The sequence below is a fragment of the Scyliorhinus torazame genome, chromosome 13 (assembly GCF_047496885.1).
Source record: "Scyliorhinus torazame isolate Kashiwa2021f chromosome 13, sScyTor2.1, whole genome shotgun sequence".
Classification (NCBI taxonomy): domain Eukaryota; kingdom Metazoa; phylum Chordata; class Chondrichthyes; order Carcharhiniformes; family Scyliorhinidae; genus Scyliorhinus; species Scyliorhinus torazame.
In genome coordinates this window covers 36,292,980-36,313,606 of record NC_092719.1, presented here as the reverse complement: position 1 = coordinate 36,313,606, position 20,627 = coordinate 36,292,980, and the positions used below count along the sequence as shown (strand labels likewise).

The following is a 20,627-nucleotide window of genomic DNA, read 5'->3' as shown; positions in this document are numbered from 1 at the left end:
AGCCCGTTCCTCAGCCGGTGGCTCCTGACCCACCCTTGAGGCGGTCAACCAGAATTCGTCGCCCATCTCAGAGACTTAATTTGTGAACTTTGTGCACTAATGGACTCTCTGGTCTGTTCTGTTCTTCCGTTTAATCGTTCAAGTGGTTTGTATATAGTGTTCATCTCGTTATTTGTGTGACACACTGTTTTTTCTGCACCAGGCAGCTTCCCATGTAAATAGCTTAGTTTTATGTACACAGTCCTGTAAATATTTCGCACACACGTAGTCAGGAACATTCACCACACACTATTTATTGTCATGCAGGCACATTTTTTATATAATAGGGGGGATGTCATAATATACACCAGTATATCATGGTGCAGACACACACTGATGGACACAGTGGGACCAATCAACATACACAACACCGCAGCCAATCACCAGTGAGAGCACACGCACTATAAAGACAGGGGGCATCAGAGTTCCCGCTCATTCGAGTAGCACTACTTCAAGTGTTGGTGACCTGTATGTGATCCAGAACACCCAACACATCAGTATCAATGTAGAGTATCTGTTAAAACATGGTTTGCCTGTGCATTGGAAAATACATCAACATTTGCCTGGTGTGCTCTGCACTCTGCCTATGTCTTTGCCTCGAACGTGGTTCCTTCTCTAGTTTCTCTCTTATTTCCCTCCATGCCCTCTCAGAGTACATCATGAGACACACCTTCTGTTATCTCAGCTCTATTCCCACTAAACTACTGATCTAATTTCCCTTCATGGTTCCCAGGTTGACAGTTCTACCATCTCAGGTTCTGTCCCTCTTTCAGAGTCATTTATAAATAAAGGAGCTGAATATTCTTTAAATGGAGAAAGACTGCAGAAAGCTGCAGCACAGAGAGATTGGGGGTTCTCGTGCATAAATTACAAAAGGCTAGCATGTAAGTTCGGCGGGTAATAGGGAAGGCAAATGGAATGTTGGCCTTTATTTTAATGGGAATGGAATATAAAACAGGAAAGTCTTGCTAAAACCATACAAAGAACTAGTTAGACTGCATCTGGAATGCTATGAGCAGTTTGGACCCTTTATCAAAGGAAAGATATATCAGCATTGGAGGCAGTCAAGAGAACATAGAACATAGAAAACATAGAACATAGAAAAATACAGCACAGAACAGGCCCTTCGGCCCACGATGTTGTGCCGAACCTTTGTCCTAGATTAATCATAGATTATCATTGAATTTACAGTGCAGAAGGAGGCCATTTGGCCCATTGAGTCTGCACCGGCTCTTGGAAAGAGCACCCTACCCAAAGTCAACACCTCCAACCAACACCAAGGGCAATTTTGGACACTAAGGGCAATTTATCATGGCCAATCCACCTAACCTGCACATCTTTGGACCGTGGGAGGAAACCGGAGCACCCGGAGGAAACCCACGCAGACACGTGGAGGATGTGCAGACTCCGCACAGACAGTGACCCAAGCCGGAATCGAACCTGGGACTCTGGAGCTGTGAAGCAATTGTGCTATCCACAATGCTACCGTGCTGCCCTTAAGAACAAATAAATCTACACTATATCATTTTACCGTAATCCATGTACCTATCCAATAGCTGCTTGAAGGTCCCTGATGTTTCCGACTCAACTACTTCCACAGGCAGTGCATTCCATGCCCCCACTACTCTCTGGGTAAAGAACCTACCTCTGACATCCCCCCTATATCTTCCACCATTCACCTTAAATTTATGTCCCCTTGTAATGGTTTGTTCCACCCGGGGAAAAAGTCTCTGACTGTCTACTCTATCTATTCCCCTGATCATCTTATAAACCTCTATCAAGTCGCCCCTCATCCTTCTCCGTTCTAATGAGAAAAGGCCTAGCACCCTCAACCTTTCCTCGTAAGACCTACTCTCCATTCCAGGCAACATCCTGGTAAATCTCCTTTGCACCTTTTCCAAAGCTTCCACATCCTTCCTAAAATGAGGCGACCAGAACTGTACACAGTACTCCAAATGTGGCCTTACCAAAGTTTTGTACAGCTGCATCATCACCTCACGGCTCTTAAATTCAATCCCTCTGTTAATGAACGCTAGCACACCATAGGCCTTCTTCACAGCTCTATCCACTTGAGTGGCAACTTTCAAAGATGTATGAACATAGACCCCAAGATCTCTCTGCTCCTCCACATTGCCAAGAACCCTACCGTTAACCCTGTATTCCGCATTCATATTTGTTCTTCCAAAATGGACAACCTCACACTTTTCAGGGTTAAACTCCATCTGCCACTTCTCAGCCCAGCTCTGCATCCTATCTATGTCTCTTTGCAGCCGACAACAGCCCTCCTCACTATCCACAACTCCACCAATCTTCGTATCGTCTGCAAATTTACTGACCCACCCTTCAACTCCCTCATCCAAGTCATTAATGAAAATCACAAACAGCAGAGGATCCAGAACTGATCCCTGCGGTACGCCACTGGTAACTGGGATCCAGGCTGAATATTTGCCATCCACCACCACTCTCTGACTTCTATCGGTTAGCCAGTTCGTTATCCAACTGGCCAAATTTCCCACTATCCCATGCCTCCTTACTTTCTGCATAAGCCTACCATGGGGAACCTTATCAAATGCCTTACTAAAATCCATGTACACTACATCCACTGCTTTACCTTCATCCACATGCTTGGTCACCTCCTCAAAGAATTCAATAAGACTTGTAAGGCAAGACCTACCCCTCACAAATCCGTGCTGACGGTTCATTAGCTTGATCTTGGGTATGGAGGGATTTTCTTATGAGGAGTAGTTGAGTAGGTTGGGCCAGTACTCATTGGAGTTTAGAAGAATGAGAGGCGAAATTTAGGATTCTCAGGGGGCTTGACAGGGTAGATGCTGAGAGGCTGTTTACCCTTGTTGGAGAGCCTAGGACCAGAGGTAAAATCAAAGAGTAAGAGGTTTCCCATTTAAAGATAGAGATGAGGAATAATTTATTCTCAAAGGGAGTGAATCTGTGGAATTCTTTACCACAGATGGTTCTATAGGCTAGGTCATGAAGTATGTTAAAGGCTAAGATAGGCAGATTTTCAATCAGTAAGGGAATCAATGGTTATGGGAGTAAGGTGGGAAAGTGGACTTGACGTTTATCATATCGGATCATTGAATGGTGGAGCAGACTAGATGGGCTGAATGGGCTATTTCTGTTCCTAAGTCTTGTGGTCTTATTTAGAGCACAAAGGAAAACATTCTGCTCATTAAGCCAATGCCAACCCTCCATAGAGATCTACCATCAACACCTTCCTCATCCAAACAACCCTTCACTCTCTGTCCTTGAAAACTTATGTCCTCACTCTCACCTCCCTTTCCTCTCCAAATCCCTGATATGTTGTAACCTCCCAACGTTGTGCCCATCTTTCCTGAAGCTCCATGTCTGAATCCCTCCGATCAGGTTCTTCCCCTGACACGTATTGAAATGGCTCTTTTCAAAGTCACAAATGACATCCTCTGTGATTGTGACAAAGCCAAACTATCCCTCCTTGTCCTTCTTGGTCTGTCTGCAGCCTACAATACACACCATCCTCCTTCAATGCCTCCCCACTGTCATCCAGTTGGGTTGGCCTGGTTCCATTCTTATCCATTTAAGCATTGCCATAAAAATTGATCTCAATAGCTTCTCTTCCTACACCTTACCTCACATGTCCCCCAAAGATCTATATTGGTTCCCTCCCATTTCTCACCTACATGCTGCCCCTCTTCAATATCATCCAAAAACACATCAATTTCCACATGTACATTGATGACACACAGCTTACCCCATCGTCACCTCTCTGGACCCCTCCACTGTTTGATTGTGGTCAGACTCCTTATCCAATGTACAGTACTGGATGAGCAGAAATTTCCTCCAATTAAATGTTGTCACTACGTTATGCTGTCACTAAGACCATCTATTTCAATAAAACATAAAACACATTCTCAGTTCTTCTGCTGTTGTAACCCTCACCTATGCCGGTTACCTCCACCCTTAATGATTCCAATGCATCCTTTGTCAGCTTCCACCTTCTACCCTCCGTAAACTTGAAAACATTCAAAACTTTTCTCCCCATGTCTTAACTTGCACCAAATGTCATTTACCCATCACCCCATGCCCATTGATTACACTGGCTCCTGGTTAAACAATTGTTTGTTCTTTCATGGGATGTCCATAATGCTGGCAAGGCCCATCTCTAGTTGCCCTCGAGAAGGCGATGGGAAGCCACCTTCTTGAAGCACTGCAGCCCACCTAGTGCAGGCACGCTGACTGGCTTATTAGGCAATTTCAGAGGGCAGTTAGGAGTGAACCACATCGATGTGGGTCTGGAGTCACATGTGGCCAGGATGGCAGATTTCCTTTTGTGAACCAGACATAGAACATAGAACATTACAGCGCAGCACAGGCCCTTCGGCCCGCGATGTTGCGCCGACCTGTGAAACCACTCTAAAGCCCATCTACACTATTCCCTTATCGTCCATGTCTATCCAATAACCATTTGAATGCCCTTGGTGTTGGCGAGTCCACTACTGTTGCAGGCAGGGCATTCCACGCCCTTACTACTCTCTGAGTAAAGAACCTACCTCTGACATCTGTCTTATATGTATCTCCCCTCAATTTAAAGCTATGTCACCTCGTGCTAGACATCACAATCCGAGGAAAAAGACTCTCACTGTCCACCCTATCCAATCCTCTGATCATCTTGTATGCCTCAATTAAGTCACCTCTTAACCTTCTTCTCTCTAACGAAAACAGCCTCAAGTCCCTCAGCCTTTCCTCATAAGATCTTCCCTCCATACCAGGCAACATTCTGGTAAATCTCCTCTGCACCCTTTCCAATGCTTCCACATCCTTCCTATAATGCGGCGACCAGAATTGCACGCAATACTCCAAATGCTGCCGCACCAGAGTTTTGTACAGCTGCAACATGACCTCATGGCTCCGAAACTCAATCCCTCTACCAATAAAAGCTAACACTCCGTACGCCTTCTTAACAAACCTCTCAACCTGGGTGGCAACTTTCAGGGATCTATGCACATGGACACCGATATCTCTTTGCTCATCCACACTGCCAAGAATCTTACCATTAGCCCAGTACTCTGTCTTCCTGTTATTCCTTCCAAAATGAATCACCTCACACTTTTCTGCATTAAACTCCATTTTCCACCTCTCAGCCCCGCTCTGTAGCTTATCTATGTCCCTCTGTAACTTGTAACATCCTTCCGCACTGTCCACAACTCCACCGACTTTAGTGTCATCTGCAAATTTTGTCTTCTTCCAGCTAGGCAATTTCTGATCCAAACTGCTAAATCACCCTGAATCCCATGCCTCCGTATTTTCTGCAGTAGCATACTGCGGGGAACCTTATCAAACGCTTTACTGAAATCCATATACACCACATCAACTGCTTTACCCTCAGCCACCTGTTTGGTCACCTTCTCAAAGAACTCAATAAGGTTTGTGAGGCACGACCTACCCTTCACAAAACCGTGTTGACTATCTCTAATCAAATTATTCCTTTCCAGATGATTATACATCCTATCTCTTATAAACCTTTCCAATATTTTGCCCACAACAGAAGTAAGGCTCACTGGTCTATAGTTACCCGGGTTGTCTCTACTCCCCTTCTTGAACAAGGGGACAACATTTGCTATCCTCCAGTTCAAACCACTCAGATAATAGTTTTCAATTCCAGATTTATTCATATATTTAATTGATTGAATTAAAATTCCACCAATTGCCAATGTGGGATTTAAACCCATCTCCCCAGAACTTTAGCCCTTGGATTACTAGCCCAGTACCATTACCATTATGCCATCATCTCCCCTCTCAATTTTAACATTTTTAACCTTCTTTTTAAATTCCTCCTGGCCTCTCCCTGTAATCTTCTCCCTCTCTGAGATCTCTGCCCTCCTCTAATTCAGGCCCCTTGAGAATGTCTGGTTTTAATCGCTGCCTTCAGCTGCCTTAGGCACTAAGCTCCAGAATTCCCTACCTAAACCTCTCTGCCATTAAACCACTTTTCTCCGGACATCCATAAAACTTACCTCTTTAAACAAGCTTTTGGTCGTCTGCCCTAATGTGGCTTGGTGCCATAGTTTGTTTCATTTCTTGTTCACGCTTTGAGGCAATTATGATCATGTTCATAATCTGGGGTGCTTGGCAGAGTTTTGCTGGGTTCGTAGGTGACTGCTAAAGGGCGATCTGTGTCCAGAAGGTTTTCCTGCAAATAGGACAGGATACCACAGATGAATGGGTTTTGGATAAATTGCCGGCACAGGATTCCTTTCCTTGCATTTTCGATCGGCCTCTGATGTGCTCCATTTTTTATTAAGTTGCACCTAGGCATAGCAATCCTGGGTGAGCCTCTTCCTGGGGACTCGAGGGTGATATCAAAACTACTAAATTAAGTCTTCAGAATGTCCCTGTTGAGGGGCAGCATGTGACGCAGTGGTTAGCAGAGGGACTGCGGCGCTGAGGACCTGGGTTCGAATCCCGGCCCTAGGCCACTGTCCGTGTGGCGTTTGCACATTGTCTGTGTTGGTTTCACCCCTACAACCCAAAGATGTGCAGGTTAGGTGGATTGGCCACACTCAATTGCCCCTGAATTGGGAAAAAAAATAATTGGGTACTCTAAATTTAAAAAAAAGAATATCCCTGTTGCGCTTCCTTTGACCCATTCCCATGAGTGTGCAGCCAGACTCAAACTCTCCATAAAAGATTGACTTTGGTAAAAGAGTGTCAGGCATTTTGACTACACGGCTGCCAAACGCAGCTGTAATTGCCTCAAATATGATGTGGATGCTTGGCATGCCAGCTCAGGTGAGCATCTCAGTGTGTGGCATTTTATCCTACCAGCTCACATTCAGAAACTTTTGAAAGCAGCTCCAATGGTTGAGCTTCTTGGCATGGTGCTTGTACACAGGCCAACTCTTACATGCATAAAGCAGAGTGGGCATGATTATTGTTCTATAGATATGTTTGGTACGCAGTCTTACTCCTCTTCATTCCCAGACTGATGTTCAAAGTCTGTCAAGGCTACACTTGCTTTGGCAATTTTTGTAATTGTTGTGTCAATAAAGATAGCTCAATCTGCTGAGATAAGTGAACTTACCCACAGCAGACAGCATCTCGTCATGGACTGAAACCTTGGGCTCAAGATATGCCTTTCCTGGAACAGACTGATAGCTGACTTCAGTTTTTCTTTGTGCTGATCATAAGACTAAAATTCTCACATGCACTGCAGAACAAGTCCATGCTACATTGCATGTCCAGCTCTGAACTGGTAGCTAACACAAAATCATTGGCAAACAGGAAATTGCAAAGTACATCCTTAGAGACTGGTCTTTGCCTAGAGTTATCTCAAATTGAGTAGCTTCCCAGACATGGGATATCTGATTTTGATGCAGGATCACCAGCAGATAGCATGGTGGAGAAAAACATACCGAAGGGGGTTGTCACTAGCACACAGCCCTATTTAATTTCAGTATTGGTTCAGAAGACTCACCATCATCCAGGGCACTCATGAGTCTGCTGTCATGGAACTATCAAACCATTATTATGAATGTCAGACATTCAAATTTCTTTCCCAAAGGCCCTCCTTGTTGATTGTGTCAAAGACCTAGGTCAGGTCAAGAAATATGGCGTAAGAGGTCCATGTTCTGTTCTTGGCATTACACCTGGAGTTGCTCAACTGCAAACACCATATTAAATGGTTCCTCAATCTTCTCTGAATGCACACTGGTCATCTCGTAGAAATTCTTGGTTGAGATTTTGCACGAAGCGGTTTGAAAGGATTCTGGCAAAGATTTTGCTGATGCTGGAGAGGAATGAGATTCCTCTATGATTTTGTTGTAAGTTTAGCAAGTTCCTTTCTGCTTGTACAGGTGGACAATGGAGGCATCTTTGTATTCTTGTGGGCTAGATTCCCACTCTCACATAGACTGAAAGAGTTCAGTGAGCTTCTTGATCCTGCATTAATCTCTAGCCTTGTATATTCAGCTCAGATCCCATCAGTTCCTGGAATTTTGCTGTTAAGGTACGAGTTTGATAACATTTGTCATTTCTAATAGTATGGGAGGATCATCAAAATGGCAACTTTAAAAAAAAATTTAGAGTACCCAATTCATTTTTTCCAGTTAAGGGGCAATTTAACGTGGCCAATCCACCTACCCTGCACATCTTTGGGTTGTGGGGGTGAAACCCACGCAAACTTGGAGAGAATGTGCAAACTCCATATGGACAATGACCCAGGGCCGGGATCGAACCTGGGACCTCGGCGGCGTGAGGCAGCAGTGCTATCCACTGCGCCACCGTGCTGCCCTATCAAGATGGCAACTTGAGGCAGACTGTTGATTGCTTCTTCATTGATGGATGAAGGTCGATTGAGGATGTGCTCTGCCCATCTTTGTAGAATTTGGTCTTTATCTGTGAGCAATGTTGCTCCTCGGCACGGAGGATTGATAATGAACCAACAGACTCGGGTCTATAAGACAGATTTCAGCGCAGTATAGCATCTCTTCCAGTTGTTATGGTCTGCATATGATGAAGTTCACCTGCTTTCTGATTCAGCCATCCTGCAAATATTTTGGGGGGCATCTGCTTTGATAGTGATGACTTTGTCATTGAGCTAAATCCTGTAAGAGGTTACGTTTTGTTTCTCCTCCAGTAGTTTTGGTATTACCTCATTGTTTTCATTGAACCAATCTTGATGATTACGAGCGGTAGGGCCAAGGGCCCCTCAAGCAGTGGAATGCACTATATCCCTGAAGGCCACCTAGTCATCTTCAATGTAGTGTGTCCACTTGCACTATGCACAAGCAACTCCTCAGTTTCTCTGAGTAGGATTCCTTCATGACTGCCCATTTGAGCATTGAGACATTTGCGATACTGCTGGACCTTCCCATCCTAACAGCAGCCAGGGAGTAATATCTTAATGTTTAGTTTTGAAATTATAAGACAGTGGTAAGCCCAGTAGTCAGTACTGCACATGGCTTTTGTTACACGCACATCCTACTTGGAGTGCACCCTCCTAAAATAACCCCCTTCTGCACTGTAGGAATTCTATGATACTTGACTCTCTGCTTGGTGATGATATAGTCAATTAGATACCAATGCAAAGAACAGGGGTGCACCCAAGATACATTGGGTGGAATTCTTCCCATCCGGCCCTTGGTGGGTTTGGTGGTGCCCACAAGCAGAAAAGCCAGCGGGAGCCAAAAAGTTGGAAACCCACTGGCGGAAAAACAGTTTGAAATCCTCCCAATGGTCGGTTGGTTCTCCCGCACCATGGTGGTGTGAATGCCATTTGCATCCCATGAATGCTCTTTAAAACAGCTGCTCGCCAGAATCTAGTCAGGCCTGCCAATCTTGACTCCGCAAAGTCGGTCTCAAACCCACTTGAAAAGGAGTGGCTTGCACAAGGCGCACTTCAGTTCACTTGAGATTTCAAGTGAGTGTATCATAAATAGTCTACCTGCCATACCGCTGCACCATTCCTATTGTGCTGAATGTCACTCAGCTGGGGCAGACCAGTTTGCCCCTCCAGCTCCATGCCAAGATGGTCTTTTTGGACAGCACTATGGTGGGGGACCCATGGACCCTTCACTCAATGGACCAAAGTTCAACTGGGAGTGGGATGCGAGGTGAAGTGGGGGGTGCTGACGAAGACAAGGAGGGCAATATGGGAGGAGGCCATTGCATGCCAGAATAGCAAAATCCCCAAATCACGGAGTTTGCCTGGTTTGGTCCATCTATCTTGGAATTACACGTGAGAGCTGGGTGAAGGTGAGAACCAATAAATGATGCACCACTGCAGAGTGATGAGCCCACCTGTGAGAGATACTACCCTTCCTTTATACCTGTTACAACCCTGAGGAAGGGTATAGGGAAGGGGCTAGGAAAAGTAGCCACAAAAATTGTTTTATAATTTCTCTGATAAAAGTGCTTCAAAAATACAAGCTAGTGTTGTGATGCTCCACCAAGCTTTCAATGAAGTATCATCAAGATGTATTGTAGGGTGAGATTTTGAAATAAAGCAGTCTGAGTATGCATACTTTGTGAACTATTGCAAATCAGAAAATCTTTTCATGAACTGGTGTACAAATAATATAGCACTGACTCTTTCAGCTTGTGGTCTTGTGGCACAGTGGTAGCACCCCTACTTCTGTCCAGAAGCTGAGTGTTCAAGTCCAATGCCAGGACATATTGGCCATTGTAGGAGTGTTCATAACATGGTTCAATGGGCTGATAATCAGATTAGGAATTCTTCCCTCACTAAAAATGTGGGTGTGAAGATATGCTTAAAAAAAACTTTCAGCCACCTCTATTCAACTTCCTTTGACATTATCCTTCAATGATAAATGCTCCTCAGCCCAAAAAGGATGATCCTTCCCTGATGAACCTCTTATCTTCCTTCCTGAACGGATGCATTACTTTGTCATTTCTCCCCCTCAATTTAACTTAGAGCTAAGAGAAAATAATAGCCAATTTTGAGCTGCAGAATCTGAATAAGCAATTTTTTGATCGTGAGCTTGTGGTAAGAATGGACGTTTAACCAAATCGGCAGCTTTATCCTGTATAGTTGTTGAGTTTCTTGAAAGCTGGAGTTGTACTTATCCAGGCAAGTGGAGAGTATTCCATCACATTCCTAACTTGTGCCTTGTAGATGATGGAATGGCTTTGCGGAGTCAGGAACGGAGTTCCTTTCTGCAGAATTCTCAGCCTCTGATTTGCTCTTGTAGCCACAGTATTTATGTGGCTAGTCCAATTAGGTTTCTGATCATTGGCGACCCCAGGATGTTAATGGAAATGCTGTTGAATGTCAAGGGAAGATAATTAAATTATTTCTTGTTGGAGATGGTCATTGCCTGCACTTGCGTGGCACAGTGTTACTTGCCACTTATTAGTCCAAGCCTGAATGTTGTCCAGGCCTTGCTGCATGTGGGAATGGACTGTTTCATTATCTGAGGAGTTGTGGAAGTACATGACAGGGAACAAAATTTCTGAAAACAATGGTGGGGTTCAGATACCAAATGGAACACAAAGGGAGATGGCAAAACAGAGATTCACAGCAGTGGTAAGGTATAAATGTGAGCTACTATTTAAGTAATCCCAGATCGTATTTAAATTAGAACTAAGTTCTTTTAAAATACTTTAATGGAAATATGACAAATTCATAAGAAAAAAATGAGATTAAACTAATTTATAATAGTGAGGCATTGATTGCTATCCATTAAGTGCCAGGAGTCTTGAATATATTTTGTTGTAAAATAGAAAGAATCATTTACCTACCACCTTTTACATTGAAACAACGTTTCAGGTAATGAATTGTATCGTTCTTTAAGCACAGGAATTTCAGTCCTCCGAGTAAGTGTATCTTTTCTGTCCATAGTATACAGTATGTAATAAAGGCAAAATACTGTGGATACTGCATGTCTGAAATAAAACCAACGTGCTGTAAATACTCAGCAGGTCAGGCAGCATCTGCAGAATTAACATCGAGTTAATTGAATTAATATGATAGAAGGCTTGAAAGTTAACTCTGTTTCTCTCTTCACATTTGGCACTTCCACTTTGAAGTCTGCTGTTTCCTTCCTTGAAGATCACCTTCCTAAATACCTTCATTCTCGCCAGAAGGCTCCCTGTTGTTGTGTAGGATTCCTCCAAATCTTTCTCTGCTCCCTACTACCACCAGGATCAATTATCTTGTATATAACGGGCCTGATTTTAACTGTATGTAATTGAATGGATTTGGAGTGAATTGAAATGAGGTGATAGAAATTATCACATTTGTCTATACCTGAACCCTACAGATATTGATGTGGAGATGCCGGCGTTGGACTGGGGTGCGCATAGTACGAAGTCTTAGTGCAGGTCACGAAAGCTAGCGACATCGAAACAAACCTGTTGGACTTTAACCTGGTGTTGTAAGACTTCCTACAGATATTGATATGTCACCAAATATTTTTGAGAGATAATGAGATTCAGGTTCTGGTTAAAAGTTACCCTTTCTTGCGGATTCTAGAAAATAACATTCTTTAACCTTCTTCACAAATTTAAACAGCTGCACAAGGGAAATGCTCATAAAGTAATTAATATCTCCTGGAATGTTCTTCAGAAATCGGAGAATGGGGTGGGGTGGGGGGTCTCAAAGACATTTCTTAATTGGTCAAAGATATTTTAAAACTATCTGTTTGTCTTGCCTCGCCAATAAATTACTTGGCTACTGATGGGAAGTATTCTTCGATTCCCAGCTTGGATCACTGTCTGTGCGGAGTCTCCTGTGTCTGCGTGGGTTTCCTCCAAGTCCCGAAAGATGTGTTGTTCGGTGAATTGGACATTCTGAATTTTCCCAATAGTGTACCTAAACAGGGCCGGAGTGTGGCGACGAGGGGCCTTTCACAGTAACTTCATTGCAGTGTTCATGTAAGCCTACTTGTTACACTAATAAAGATTTAGTATTCAGGGTTATGTTGATTAGTGGCAACATGACTGAATGGAACAGACAAAATGGTCTTTCTTTGACTCTTTTTTGTATGTTAGATTGTGGAAGGGGATTGTGTTTGACCCCAAGAAGGGCTTCATAGGACGATTTGCATATTTCACTTTTTATCACTGCCCTTGTTCCATTACAGCAGCAGTTGCCAGGCACTTCCGCCGGAAGAGATATATCGCCTAATCATCTGATTTTACAGCAGTGCCATTGTCATATATTACCATTTGGATTTCACCAGCCAGACAACCCTGAATAGGGGAGCTTATTTTCTGTAAAATCTCTTCCACGGTTATCTTCCATAAATAAATTCATTTTTACAACAATTATTTGTTCCCCTTTCACGCCTCCATACTGTAAGTAAAATTATGGAAATTGATTGCTGACAATGCTATGCAATTGCAGGAAGTAAACCATCCGTTTAAAGCAGTATAAATGTTGTAGCGGAAAAAGTTAGTGTTTCAGAGGCGCCTTTGATTCCCGGAAGTGTGACACATGCTGATTGGCAGTCCGGCCGTACAATTGCAAACGGGATACATTGAAGAAAATAATGTCGAGCTCCAATCGCCTCGCGCTATGGCCGGGGCAAAGGAAACGTACTGCTTGGCTTTACTGGAGCGAGGGGGAAAGTGGAAGCAAAGCTAAAGGCCCTCGGCTGTAACAGGGAGGCAGGCGAGGTGGATTAATGTGCATGTGAGCTGCAGCCGTGGGGACGGGGCAGCGACGCTGGAGGGCTTTTTAACCCGATTCTCATATATACCAAAGTATTCTACCACCATCAAGACTAAAATGGAGGAAACGGCATGCAGATGTTAACGGACAGAGCGAATAGCACTGACGCAAGGGGCTGTTTATGTAAGAGACGAAATGAAACTGATTTTGTTAACCAGCATTACCTTTCTGGAAATATTGTTTCTTGACACATTCTGAGCAGACTTTCGAGAGGCGAGCAGCATATCCTCCATTTGTTTTAGATGAGAATGTCACTAGCGCAGAGGGTTTTAATGACCTGGCTCTTCACCTTGCTCTTCTTAATCGTACTGGTGCTGAAATTGGACAATAAAGCGCCTTGGAACTGGATCCTTATCTTCATCCCGCTCTGGACTTTTGATACCATCCTTTTAATGATGTTAATCGTAAAAATTATAGGGCGATGCAGATCAGGCTATGACAGGAACGGCAATTCAAGAAGCCTCAAGAAGGAGGTCTGGTATCTCTGCGCCATGCTGCTTAAACTAGGTTTTCTGCTGGCGCTATGCGCCAGACTGGATCATTTCGCACAAATGAAACTCATATTCGTGTTTATTCCTCTTTGGCTCTTACTCGTTGGAGCAGTGGTTGATCTGGCGTATAATATCTATTCTATGCGACAAGACTGATATCGTGGACAAGTTGTCGTATTTTGTAGCCATCCAAATCAGCACCAGGTTATTTAACGCGGGACTCATCGAAGAAAACTGAAAGGCGCGTTAAGTGGCGTATCCATGTTTTTTTCAAATCTAAGAACTCACCTGGATTGTAAATATCATTTCTTACGACTACGTCCGTCGTGCATTTTGTGAGGTTATCGTCATATAATGATGTAAACGTGAAGGTTATTTTAAAATCCTTGTAAATGAATGCAAATCACCAATCAAGTCACGAAGTAGTTACACCAGGTAGTTCAAAAGCAAATACAGTATGCACGGTTCAATTCCCGTACCAGCCTCCCCGAACAGGCGCCGGAATGTGGCGACTAGGAGCTTTTCACAGTAACTTCATTTGAAGCCTATTTGTGATAATAAGCGATTTTCATTTCCTTTCATTTCAGATGTTTTGATAAAAGCCAATTGCTTCACACCAGCCTTGTTAATAACAGCAGTATATCACAAAAGGAAGTTACCTGCGCTTAACATTATCTTTCCCCAACTATAAAGTACTTTAATTATAAGATTTTAACACTGGCTTGAAACTTATTCAAAACATGCTTTGGCAAATTAAAGATTTGCAACATATGCAAATCTGCATTGATGCCAAATGCCACAAACATCTTTCTCGTCATTCGATGTATTAAACGATAGCAAAATTACATTTTGAGGACACATTTCAGATGCTATTTTCCCTATGAGATGTTAAACTGTGGCCCCATTCACCTGCCTGCTAGGGTGGATCTAAAATATCCCACTGTTTTGAAAAGCAGGGGAGTTCGCCTCAGTGTCCTGGCTAATATTCTTCAATCAACCTCATAATAATACCGACTAGCTCATCATTATCATATTTGTGGGAATTTGCCGAGTGCAAATTAACTGCCACGTTTCTCACATTACAACAGTGACACCTTAAAGTATTTCACTAGATTCAAAGCAGTTTGAGACATCCGGTGGTGAAAAGCACTATATAAATGCAAATCTTTATTTTACATTTATAATCAATAGTTTGGTTTCCTCACGTAGAAATATCTTAGCTATTCCTCGGATGGAATCCGTTGTTTGAAAATACCCCCTCTATAAAACGTGGTGAATTGAGGAAGGGGAAAGAGGTAGCTGGTTTTAATAACAGGTCGATTTGGCAAAAACTGACCGAGAAGTCAATGCCACATCTCATAACTCGTTGGGAACACAATAACAATGGGCAGTAAGTTTATTTTTAAAAAAAATTCACGGTGTAGGTCAGAGCTGCAGTTATAATGGTAATGCTATAAACAGTTTGGCCAGCCCACAAAACCAAAGTCATAACATTTATTATTCAAGACAAGTGATATTGATTGGACTAAATTACATTTGCTTTGACTATATTACTCTATGTTCAGTTGGTGTCTTGTGAAATAAAGTAACTTAATTTGCATCTGGACTTGCCTGGTTATGTTTTAGTCTGCATTGAGAACGATTGGAGAAGTGCACAAAATACAATATCCAGTTCAGTTAGAGTAACCTTATTGACACAAGTTATACTATTGTGTATATTATATATACACAATATATATATATATACACAATATAGGGCAGTACTGATCCTGTCCTGAACTCATGGGGCGGGATTCTCCCATGCCGCGCCAGCTGGGAGAATCGTTGTTCACGCCGATTTTTCGCGCGACGGCGGTCCGTCGGCGTTCCGCCATTCTCCCAATCGGCGAGAACGGCGCCATCGAGGTCGGCGCCGTGCCTGCCGGAGAATCTCCCGAGGCACTAAGTACGGCGATTCTCCGGGCCCCCCGCTATTCATCGGCCCGGATGGGCCGAAGTCACGGGTCACGCCGTCACCGTTCACCCCTGCTAAATAAATTCGTCAGCCAGTCGTGCTGGCTGACTATGTGTAAGGTGGTGAGCGGCCAGCGTTCCCTGAGTTTTGGCGTCCACGGCCGGTGCTGGCGGGGGGAGGGTTTTTGGGGAAGGGTGCCGCCATGCTTGGGGGTGGTAGGATGCAGTCATGCCCGTGGTGGGGGTTGGGGAGGGTTATCCGCGGGAGCGGCATGCCAGCCAGCCTGCCATGGCAGGACGGTGGCGAAGACACGCTCGCAAGTGGAGGTCATGCTGATGGGCAAAGGCCACTGGCGCACCAATGAGGAGGGATGGGGTGAACTGGCCGGTGGACGGAGACTGTGAGCAGGGGTCAGGGTGCCTGCGTGTCTGCAGCAAGACCAGGCAACCGGGGCACACATGCACCCCATGGCACCCGGCTGTCGAGGTGTTCAAGCACCATCGTTAACCATGTTGTTTCTCCTCCCCACCCCCCCTTGCAGATCGTCATGTTTGTGCACCAGCCAGCTATGTTTGCCGCCGTGGCGGGAGCCGCTGCCCTGCAGGTGGCTATCCGGCAGCATCGATGCAGGCGGCTCAGAGCAGCTGCGGCAGCGGCAGCAGAGGGAGTGGCTGCAGAAGGCCTCGTGCCAGCCGCTGAGGCTGCAGGCCCGCACGCCTGACATGTGCAGGAGGTGGAGGGGGACAATGACCACCACATCGTCGGGGATGCACAGGATGAGGATTCTGATCTTCATGGGGCGCAGGGGGAGGAGGAGCAGGTGGTGGTGCCAGGGCGCCCCATGAAGCCTCGAGTATACCATGACCGCATGTCGTTCGAGGACCTGCCAGGCAGGGCATGCAGGAGACTCTGATTGAGTAGGGACTCTGTGGCACCTCTATGCCACCTCATGGCGCACCTGGCACCACGTGGAACGGGAGGGGGGGAAGACATGCTATCCCGGTCAAGGTGACGGTAGCCCTCAATTTCTTCGCAACGGGTTCGTTCCAGGCGCTGAGTGGGGACCTATCCGGGATCTCACAGGCATCGGTGCACCAGTGCATCCGAGCCGTGACCTACGCCCAATATGCCATCGCCGACAGGTACATACAGTTACCGGAGGACTGCGCACCCCAGGATGCCCGAGCAGCAGGATTCACCACCGTGGCCGGGATACCGATGGTCCAGGGTGCGATTGATAGGGTGCACGTCGCCATGCGCCCACCCTCGAAGAACAGGGAAGTTTTCAGGAACAGAAAGGGGACGTACTCTATGAACATTCAGGTGGTCTGCGACCATCGCATGACGATCATGCACATGTGCACCCAGTACCCCGGCAGTGTGCATGATGCCTTTATACTGGCGGTATTGTACATCCCCGCAATGTTCAAGGCCCCCCCCCGGCTGAGGGGCTGGTTGCTGGGTGACAGGGGTTACCCGTTGCGGTCGTGGCTGATGACGCCTATACGGAGGCCACAGACCAACGTGGAGACCCGCTACAATGAGGCCCATGCAGCAACCAGGGGAGTTGTGGAGAGGTGCTTCGGCCTCTTGAAGATGTGATTCAGGTGCCGGGACCGCTCTGGAGGTGCCCTGCAGTACCACTCTGAGAGGGCCGGCCGCATATTTGTTGTCTGCTGCGTGCTGCACAACATTGCCCAGCAGAGGGGTGATATCCTGGAGGAGGAGGCACAGGGGGAGCCCGATGATGGCGCCACATCTGCATATGAGAAGGAGGATGGGGAGGGGGGCACAGACACGACCTGGGAACTGCATATGGCCGGGAGGCTGCACAACGCCACCGGCTTGGGAGAGCGAGCACGCGAGGTGTTGATCGCAGTACGTTTCACGAAGGGGGAGGGCATCGTTAAGCAAGGCACTTGCACCACCGTTCCGCACAAACACAACTCCCGACAACCCTAACACCCACACCACCACTTTCACAGCAACTTACACCTGCGGCACAACGGGATGGTATCACACAGTTGCTTGTGTAAGCGGGTGTGATCAGTGCCATGTTGAGTGATGACAACCCGCTCTGCGGTGAGCTGTGAGCTCCGGATCATTAGACAATGTCTGACTCATGGCCATAGCTAAACCCTCCACCTCGGTGGTCCCCGTCATGGACCGTCCATCAAATGCCCACATGGGGTAGCTGGCGTCAGTGTGCCGAGGATGACGGGGTTTGGGGAGGGGGGGAACACACACCCGGCATCGCCATTGTAGCGAACTTCGACCCCAGCGCCACTCGGTCCCCCTCACGACCCCTCAGGCACTGGACATAGCACAGAGTCATCTAGGTTTTGTGTAACAGTGACTTTATTCATGACACTCACCAACAAGTGCCCTAGCCCCTAGAACTAAGCTGTGTCCTGCACCTATGCCAACTTGCTACATGTCTAATTTCTTTGTCTTATGGGCCCTACCACTACGCCTTGGTATTTCCCCAGACGGCACAGCAGGAGTGGAGGCGGACTGCTGAGACTCCCGTCTTGCGATGTGGCTCCCCGTCGGCGCGCGTTTCCTGGGGCGGCCCGGCTTCGATGAGCCAGGCTGCTTGGCGGGCATGCTGGGTGGCGTGGTGCCACCCTGTCCTGCCCACTAGAGACGGTACAGGGGGAGTCAGAGTGTTCCGGGACCTCCCTTGCTGGAGTTAGCGGGACCGGCCCCAGAACCTCCTCCTCCCTCAGGGAGCCCGGTGGCCCCCGGGTCTCACTATGGGACGGTGGTGCACCACCGACACCTGGCGCTGCCACTCCTGGAGGCCGGTTGCAGCATCGACTAGGGTCTGAACGTTCACAGCGACAGGGAGTGCAACCTCCCGTTGTGATTGTACGCCGCCACCCAGCATGTGCGCAAGGCAGTCAATGCTCTCAGCGGTGGCCTGAGACTGGGCCAGACCCCGGAGCGCGGCGGCAATGTCCAGTTGGCTCTGAGGCAGCCTCTCCTGGGCCACAGATGACGCCTGCACATGAAGCCCCACGCCTTGCAGAACCTGATCCATGGCCGAATCCGTCGGCCCCATTGCCTCCACCGCGGACGCCACAAGTGCGGTGTCGGCCTGGGTGGCAGCCATGACCGGCACCACTCCCTGCTCCTGGACACGGATGGACTCCTCCAACTGCGTCTGCAGATGCTGGAAGACGGCCGTCATCCCGTTGTCCACTCCCTGGGTTTCCAAAGGCATTGGGTCTGAGGGTGGGTCTGGTAAGTCCAGGAACCCGGGAACCATCAGGGCAGCAGCTGGGTGCTGGGCCTGGCCGGCCCTCCGACCTTCCAGCCCCTCGGCTGCTCCTACCTCCACCTGCTGAACCGGTCGGCTATATGGTGTGCACCAGCCAGTGACCCAGAAGCCTCATCACTAAAATGGCCAACCGAGGTGAGTGTATCTGCGATGGTGGATTTTGTGGATGACAGCAGTGACGCAAACTCTAGGTCCTCATCTGACCCCAGGGTCTATCCTTGGACCGATGCACGTAGTCCGCGGCCCATGTTAGGTGCCATGTCCGGTCTGTCTGGCCGTCCTCAGTGCGTCACTGTCCAGAGTCCACGTCCTCTCTCCGTCACTGTCCTGGCACGCAGCCCTCTCCTCGTCTGTGTCACAGCCATCAGTGTCCTGACTGTCCATCCTGTGTTCATCAGTGTCACCTCTGTCTGTCCTCTGTGCGTCCCCCTCCAGTGTCCCAGCCTCAGAAGATGGCCCTCCTGGCCGTCTTCCTTCCCCTCTCTACCGTGCATCCCTGTGGGCGGATGAGCTTGGAGCTGGACGGCGGAGGCTTGTCCGAGACGTCCCTGGACTATCGGCTTCTGGCCCTGGAGAACGCAAGGCATGTATCGTTAGACACGCGGAGTCGGGTGTCAGGGGGTGGGTTGAGAGGGGAGGGTTTGGGGGCACTAGTAGGGGGTGCAGTATGAGGAGTGTGGGGGTGGGGGAGGTGACGGGCTGCGGGAGTGTAGCCAGGCAGGGGAATCTCACTTGGTCCTGCGCCTCCGATCTGGCATGGCGCTACCTCTCGGGTAGCAGCTCCCCCTCTGCTCATGAACGGTTAGGGGGTGCAGCTCAGATGATCCCCCTCCAGTTCTTGTACACTCACGGTGGTTGTGAGTTGTCTTGTCCTGCAAGGGGGGGGGGGGGGGGAGGAAGAGAAGAAAATGTCAGTCAGCATCAAGACACGCAGATGTTGGCAACATTATGACTGGGTGGGGGACACTGGGAACCGTGCCATGGCAGCTCTCAAGCGGGGTGTTGCCCATGTGGGTCGGGTGCAATGTGGTCCCCCCCATCTCCTGCGTGGGCAGGGGTGTTTCCCGCGAAATGTGGTGGGGGAGGAGTCCAGGGGAACTCTCGGGGTACTTACCCTGGCAGCCCTCGTGAGGTCGTGGAGCTTCTTCCGGCACTGGTCTCAAGCGGGGCTGTGTGCCCCATAGCGTAACCGCAGTGCCCACTTCACGCCAGCTATGCTTCACAATGGACAGGTGCCAGTGCCCACAGGATGGCCCTGCATCCTTCTACTGCGTCTAATAGAGTCTCTAGATCACGGTCCCGGAACCTGCGAGCGGCACGGCAGGGCTCAGCCATCTCTATCCTTCGGGTCCTGTGCAGATGCCGCACTTTAAATTACGCGGCGCGGCGTTAGCCGGGCGTCGTAGGATGACGCCGCTACTCTGGCCCACCGCGTTTCTCACGGCCCTGCTGCTGGCTTTTTCGGGGCCTGAATCGATGATGCCCGCGGCCATTTCGCGCCGTCGTGAAATGCGATGACACGGACACTGCCTCAATATCGGAGGATCCCGGCCATGATACTGAAGCCACTCCAAGAGTGACCAGTACTATTGTACTTGGAAGAATATTTAAGGCAACCCAAAGCTTACTTCCCAAGGACTTGGTCATTACTTATTTGAAATACTACTTACT

General features: G+C 47.5%; 2 protein-coding genes across 2 annotated transcripts in view; one reads left to right on the top strand and one right to left on the bottom strand.

Annotated features, from left to right (window-relative positions):
* The window catches only part of LOC140387963 (protein PHTF2-like), a 172,541-nt gene extending 159,005 nt beyond the window's left edge, over positions 1-13,536 (bottom strand). The window contains exon 1 of the mRNA XM_072471352.1: positions 13,393-13,536. The gene's annotated coding sequence lies outside the window, so the exon portion shown is untranslated. The remainder of the gene's footprint in view (positions 1-13,392) is intronic.
* On the top strand, positions 13,471-15,319 carry LOC140387964 (transmembrane protein 60-like). The gene has a single exon (XM_072471354.1). It carries the CDS (start codon positions 13,471-13,473, stop codon positions 13,873-13,875), a length of 405 nt encoding a protein of 134 aa, XP_072327455.1. The 3' UTR covers positions 13,876-15,319.
* The last annotated feature ends 5,308 nt before the right edge of the window (positions 15,320-20,627 follow it).

What these genes read in the sequence shown, in the direction of transcription:
- LOC140387964 (XM_072471354.1), top strand. Translation starts at nt 13,471, where the DNA reads ATGAGAATGTCACTAGCGCAGAGGGTTTTAATGACCTGGCTCTTCACC.